We start from the raw sequence: 7,066 nt of genomic DNA, 5'->3' as shown, positions 1-7,066 counted from the left end.
GCATTTATATGGAAGGAGAAATTCTCACGCATGGGGCCGGGGCAAGAGATAACGATTAATTTTTGGGGGAGCTCCAACTATTCCTTTCATCCTTTGTAAAGAGTTGAAGATTAATATGTCAAGATTCCAAAATTCATTTAAATCATCCAAAAGATTTTTCTCATACATACAATTTATGATCGTATTAATGAATACATGGTTAAAAGATAAAATTATTTGTAAATTATGTCATATCATATCATGTTGGTAGATAATGATTAATTTTAAAATATTATTAATCGTTTCAATTTGAATGTTTTACAATATTAAAGTCAGATAATAAAAGTTATTTATTTGATTTTAAAATGTATTTTTAAATAATAAACAGTTTAACTTATATGCATGCATGGTTCATGCTATATTTCTTTTACTAAATTACATTTTTAGTCATTTTTTTTCCAATTAGATTCAATCTGATTATTTATTTAAAAAAATAATTTAGTCGTTTATCTTTTTAAATTTGATTCATACTTGATTCTTTTACTAATTTTGAATTAATGTTATTAATAATTAATAATTTTAACAAAATAATAATTATGGGCCTTAAACATACTTCTATAAGTGTAATTGATAAAGTCACAGTTTTAAGTCCTATATTTGAAAACAACATCAGTTCTAAAAAAAAAATCCCACAATTGAAAGCCATGAGATTAATATCCAAAAAATAAAGTTTTATTCACATAATCAGCAATCGAATCTCTCTCATATACTTAAAGTTTTAATCACTTATGTTACATATTGTGGGTAGGAATAGAAACAGGACAAATCAGACTTTGCATCAATAAATCTAACATGTTTTATAAAACTAATAAGGCCTAAACATGACATGTTATCTATCATGGATGTTTTTTTATAAGTCCCTTAGCCTTTTTAAAATCTATTAGCTTATTTAAAAGCATGCTGATAAAATAAATTTTAAATCAACTAACAAATCTATATTTAAATATGTTAAGTTAAACATATAATTGCTATTAAAATTTAGTTCTTAAAATTAAAAAAAAAATGAAAAACTAATGTAACATACAATAGAAAAAACGCTAACATAAGACTAACTTATAAAACATAGGATAAATAACCACTTTTTTTCTCTAAATATGTAATTTGCTGACAAATGCGTCTTTGAAAGATGAAAATACAAAATTTAGTCCTCGAAAGTATAAAAAGTGCAACAAATATATCTGATCATTAACTTTCATCCGTCACTATTAATAAAATAGTTTACGTAGCACATAGGGACGAATTTGTCCCTAAAATGATTGCCAGCGTGATCATCTCTAATTGTCAACATATGAACATATTTATCCTATAATATTTAATTGACATTTCATCTTCTCACTCTCTAGGAATATGAATGAGTAAATAACCAATTTTGTTTTTGAATGTGTAATTCACTCAAAAATACATTTTTGAAAGATGAAAATATAAAATTTAGTTCCCAAAAGTGTAAAAAAATGTAACAAATATATTCGATCGCTAACTTTCATCCATCGCCGTTAATAAAATAATTAAGATTCGAAAAAATGAAATATGAGATATATTTATCTTTTAGGATAATTTGAAAAAAAAAATTGTATTGATTGATATATTATTACAATATTTTATTTTGGTAAATTGGTACAATATTTATTTTGAATAATTTTTATTGTGACAGATAAATTATGGTTGATAATCAATATTATCGTTATTATTATGTTTATTTTAAATTATGTTTGTCAATATATTTTTTTTAAGTGATTATCGTAATAATATGCTTGTGGCGATAAAAAATGGTGAGAATTTATCCTAAAATTATATTTTACCCTTAAATGAAACGAAATTTTAGGTCTAACAAATTAGTCAAATAGAAATATACTAATATTTAGGTCCAATAAAAAATCACTTACATTTTTGTCCAATAATAATAACTTCTTAACATTTTTGGTCCAATGGAACATATTGACATTTAGGTCCAATTTTTTTTTTGACATTTTCCTCCAATAAAAAAATATTGACATTTTTATTTAACAAAAAATTATTGAGATTTACGTCCAAAAATGGTATCTTATTGACATTTTTATCCAATCTAGTCAGCATAATCACGTTGACAACCATTCCAGTGACAAATTCATCTTGTTGTGTCACGTAGGTTATTTTATTAACAGTGACGGACGAAAGTTAACTGCTGGATATATTTTTCGTATTTTTTACACTTTCGGGAACTAAATTTTATATTTTTATCTTTCAGAGACGTATTATCAATAAATTACACATTTAGAGACAAAAGTATCATAAAATATATGATAAAGAAAAAAAAAAGCTAATCTAAAATATATGGAAAACTAACGTAGAATGGTAAAAAGTCATATTATTCAACAAGACGATGAAACTATTAGTGACTTATGGATTATATTGTCGGGCGTAGTCTAACTATTATTTATTTTGATATAATAAATAATATGATCTTAGTTTTATTGATTTATTTAATCAACAATATTATTATTAGTATTATATATATATATATATATATATATATATATATATATATATATTACAGGTAAATAGGCTGACCTATTAGGTCTAATAGACTTTTTTATAAACCTAAACATATCCTACTTAAAGAAATAAATATTTTTAAAAGTCCAAACTTAGGTTTTTATTATTAAATATAGCGTACCGGACTAAACTTTAAATAGGTCAAATTATAAGTTCCGCCCCTAATTGTGGGTGACAAGCTTATGTTATGTATTGTGAATAATTGGTAGTGTTTACCTCAAAGGTATTTTCGAGAGAGAAAAAACAGAGAAGCATGATTGCTGAGGTGAATTTAGAGAAAGAAAAGAAAAAATGGAGTGGGAATAGTAGAAAGAAAACAAAATGGAGTGGGAATAGTAACAGTGACCTCAAATAATGAGTCCTTGTTTGGGCCGGGCCCAAATTTTGTATTCTAGATATATGAAGTGAACACTGGCAAAACGCATAGTTTTGGAATTCAAAACCCCGAAGTACATTGTTGGTGAAACGAAGGGGAAAAGGGCAGCACTGCAATTCTACACTTCACTATCTTTCCCACTCGCATTGCAGATTGAAATTGAATTTTTCCTGAGAAAAATGCCTTCGGAAGATTCGAAGCCGGTGGTGAAGAAAGAGGTGGATTTCAGCAACAAGAGCTTCGTTTCCAAAAAGGTCTTAACTTCGAACTCTAAGGTCACAAAAGTTAAGAAAGAAGACAATGACGACGACGACTTCCCCATCGGGAGAAGGACCTCCAACTCCAAGGAAGTGAAGAAAAAGAAGAAGGTAATAATAAAGGAGGAAGAGAATAAGAATAATAAGAAGAAGAAAGAAAAAAAGGTTTATGATTTACCTGGCCAGAAACGAGATCCACCTGAGGAGGTATGCTCAGGTTTCTCTTCTCTTCGCACTTGTTCCTTTTCTGTCATTTTAAGTTTTGAGTAACTTTTCCTATTTTTTAGAAAGACCCTCTTAGGATTTTCTACGAGACTTTATTCAAGCAAGTCCCCAGCAGCGAAATGTCACAAATCTGGTGAGTTTTCTTTCATTTTCAAACTTACATTGGAGAAGGAAGGAACTAGGGACCTAGTATTGTTTTCTTACTGTTTTCTGTCTTCTTTGCACTTTGTTAGTTCTTAAAACAAAATGAAAAAAAATAAAAAAAATTAAACCCTTTTATCAATATTCGTGGAATTTACAGCGATTTTGCAACCTCATAAAATAATGAATTTTTTTGGGTCTCACTAAGATAAATGCCCGTGGATTGTAGAATTGGTGTTAGGGATATAATGTCAGGTTAAATATATTTGCCGATGAAGTGGAATTTGTACAGGTAATAGAATGCTCTTAATGTTTCATGAATGAAACCAATTTTTTTAAGATGTGAGCATTAGTCTCAATAGTAATTTCCCAGCTTTTATAACACCAAGTTGTCTGTGCTAAAGTGAAGGTCATGCACTTAAAGGATTCTGCTTTTACTTTAAGGTTCTGTTTAGGCAAACCACAAACCATTTTAAAGGCAGATCTAGGGGTCCCCCCCCCCCCCCCCCCCTCCCCTTTCTTTTCCCCCTTGTGATTGATCAGTCTTTCATCTCTTTCAAAGGATGAGTGAGATGGACAAACTTTTATTGTAAACTTGTAAACAATAATTATGGCGGGGAAAAAAGGAGCTTTTGTTGGCTCAATTGAGTCCCCTCCTTTCCCCAGGGTATGTATTCCCAGTCATAACAATTTATAAACATATACTGTCCCTCTAAATCATAACCCCAAAACCAGGTTAGCAGTTTTAGATAGGTACCAGTATATCTGCCATTGTGCATTTGTGGGAGGAGCTGGATGGAAATGGTTTATAGTTGATTTAAACTTAATGCAAGACTAACTTCTTTCTCAAAACTTTTTCATAAGATGTCATCTACCCTTGCTGTCTATATTGTATTTGCAATGTACTCATTTTGCTGTCATTTTTTTTATTAAAATGCTAGACCTGTCATCAGTTTTTGTATCAAACCTTTTATCACTGTCTCGAGCATCTGAGCAATGATACTTTTGTTGCTTTAATGTCTTATTCTAAAATTATTTCAGGCTTACTTTCCTCTCTCTTTCTCTTTGATTTAATAATTCAATAGATTTATAACCTGTTCCTTGAAGTTGCAATATCTAGAGTTTTCATCCAGGTAAACTGTTCAGTATCTCACGCCTCCAAATTGGCCTAGCTTGATACTTTTGGCAATAATTAGTTCCCCTGTTCCTTTTTTTTCATTTAAAAGTTTTTTAGTTTAGGATATTGATTTTTATTGATTTTTTTAAAATGTTTTTTAAAGTTATCAAATTATTTAAAGGAATTAATTTCGATTCAGCAGTGATGTAAATAGTTTAACACTATCAGTGAACCCTGTGGTGCCACTTGTTAATAAACGCCTGAGAAATGTTGTAACAAATAACAATCCTTAGTTACTGCAACGAGTGACACTTGAATTTTACATTAACCATAGACCAAATGCAAAGCCTTATCTAAACAAGACAATCTATCTGCTCTGCAAATATCTTCCAAGCAACAAAACATACCTGCCATAGTTAATATAAAGAATAGAAGATTGTTTATTTTTCAGGATTGAATGTAATTGCAGGTTGATGGAATCGGGGTTGCTTCCTAAAGATGTGGCAAAGAAAGTATATGAGAAGAAGAAGAAAGTTCCACAGAAGCTCACTTCTCCAGTTAAGTCAGTAGCTGCTGTGAAGAGCAACACTAAGTCTGTCACTGTTAAGAAGAAAAGCCCAGCATCCCCTGTGTCTTCTGTTAAAAAGAAGACAACAACAACGAACTCCACATCAAAGCAGTCCAAGAAGAGGAAGGTTAAGGATCTAAGCTCTGAGGATGACGATGACACCAACTCCTCCGATGATGAATTTATATTATCATCAGTAGCAAAGAGGAGAAAAATGGCTTAATTATGCCCTTCTGTGACACTCATATTTCTTTTTCGCATTTCTTCTTTACCATTTATTGCTGGTGACACAACTTGAATGGCATGATGTTATATACTTTACAGGAATGAGCATACATGTGGTTTGATAATAACCCAACAAGGAGTGATCTGATAAACCCAACAATTTACATGGACTGTAATATAATATAATCCAATTCATTATAAATAATAACAAACATATACCTAAAAAATTGAAAATTGAACAAAGTGAAAAATTTTATTGGATGGTATCAGATTTCAAAATTGATTTTGAAAATCAATTTATTTTAAATCAAACTTATACAAAAATTATGTTTTTATTTATAATGTTTGATACTTTTTTGACAGAATATAAATGTATGATACTACTCACACTGGTATATTTATTTTTTATATGTGAATAATATATATCTAAAGAATATATTTAATTAAAGGTCTATAAATGTAATTTTGATTATATTACCTTGAATTACATTTATAAATTTATTTTTTATATTATATAAAGAGTTATGGTACTATTAACTATATTTATGTGAATAATAATAAATGTATACTTTTTTAATAGTCTATATTTAAAGAAGTATTCAACTGTTAACTACATTTTGTAGATTTAATTTTTTTATTATATTTTCTAAAAAAAATAAGACTAAAACTAAAAATTGTTACAATTCAAAATGTTTTATATTGGATAAAATTTAAAATTTAGACCAAAATTGTTGGAAGAATAATTAAAAAAAATTGAAGTAATTGTATCAGATGATTTATTCTCTCTTTGAAATCAATCTAATTTAATCCGCAAATATTCTTATAGTTACATGTTTTTTCCTCTCTCATATTACTTTTTCTTTTCAAGTAGTGTGAAAAGAAAAAGACTTTTTCTTTATGTTTACAAGTTGTCAAGGAGTATGAAAACAAAATTTTTCTTCTTCTTACATATTAGATAGTAGATTAATCATAGGTTAAATTATTTCTTAGGTCCTTCAACTATCTAAAAATTTCCTAATTATCGTTATAGAAAACTAACTATCTGATAATTTTGTTAAAAATATTAGGTTTAAAACTTGAAGAGACGATCTGATAACCTTAAGAAATGGGAATAATGATCCATGAATTTAGGAACTCAGTGCAAACTTATTGGTTGGATTCAAATACTAATTAAGCCTTTGTGATTAGATTTTCAGAATGATAGTTAAACATACGGATACACATAAAAAATTAATACAAAATCCACTTATTTTCTAAAGAGTAAAATCACACTTAAATATTTTTTCTATTTTTGCTAAATTATTAGTTTTGTTTTTAGCATATAACTTAAAGTAAGTTCAAATATCTACAAATTTTATTTGTATCTTGTTTAAGTATCTACAACATAATTTTAATTAATAAAATAAATAATTAAAATACAATTACATATATATTTTTAATTCATATCAAAATTAAAATTATATTAATATATGTATGTATAAAAATTTATTATATATTGATTGATTCATATTTATAAAATTAACAATGTATATAAAAAACATATGTATAAAATTAATAATAATACAAACTAATTATCTTACTAATTG

General features: G+C 27.8%; 1 protein-coding gene across 1 annotated transcript; it reads left to right on the top strand.

Annotated features, from left to right (window-relative positions):
- Positions 1-2,986: 2,986 nt before the first annotated feature.
- On the top strand, positions 2,987-5,613 carry LOC114408575 (uncharacterized protein DDB_G0280579-like). The gene is made up of 3 exons (XM_028371665.1): positions 2,987-3,411; positions 3,492-3,562; positions 5,157-5,613. Exons 1-3 carry the CDS (start codon positions 3,127-3,129, stop codon positions 5,476-5,478), a joined length of 678 nt encoding a protein of 225 aa, XP_028227466.1. The 5' UTR covers positions 2,987-3,126; the 3' UTR covers positions 5,479-5,613.
- The last annotated feature ends 1,453 nt before the right edge of the window (positions 5,614-7,066 follow it).

Source organism: Glycine soja, chromosome 4 (assembly GCF_004193775.1).
Source record: "Glycine soja cultivar W05 chromosome 4, ASM419377v2, whole genome shotgun sequence".
Lineage (NCBI taxonomy): Eukaryota > Viridiplantae > Streptophyta > Magnoliopsida > Fabales > Fabaceae > Glycine > Glycine soja.
The sequence above is the reverse complement of the archived record's forward strand: the minus strand, read 5'-3'. Positions and strand labels throughout refer to the sequence as shown.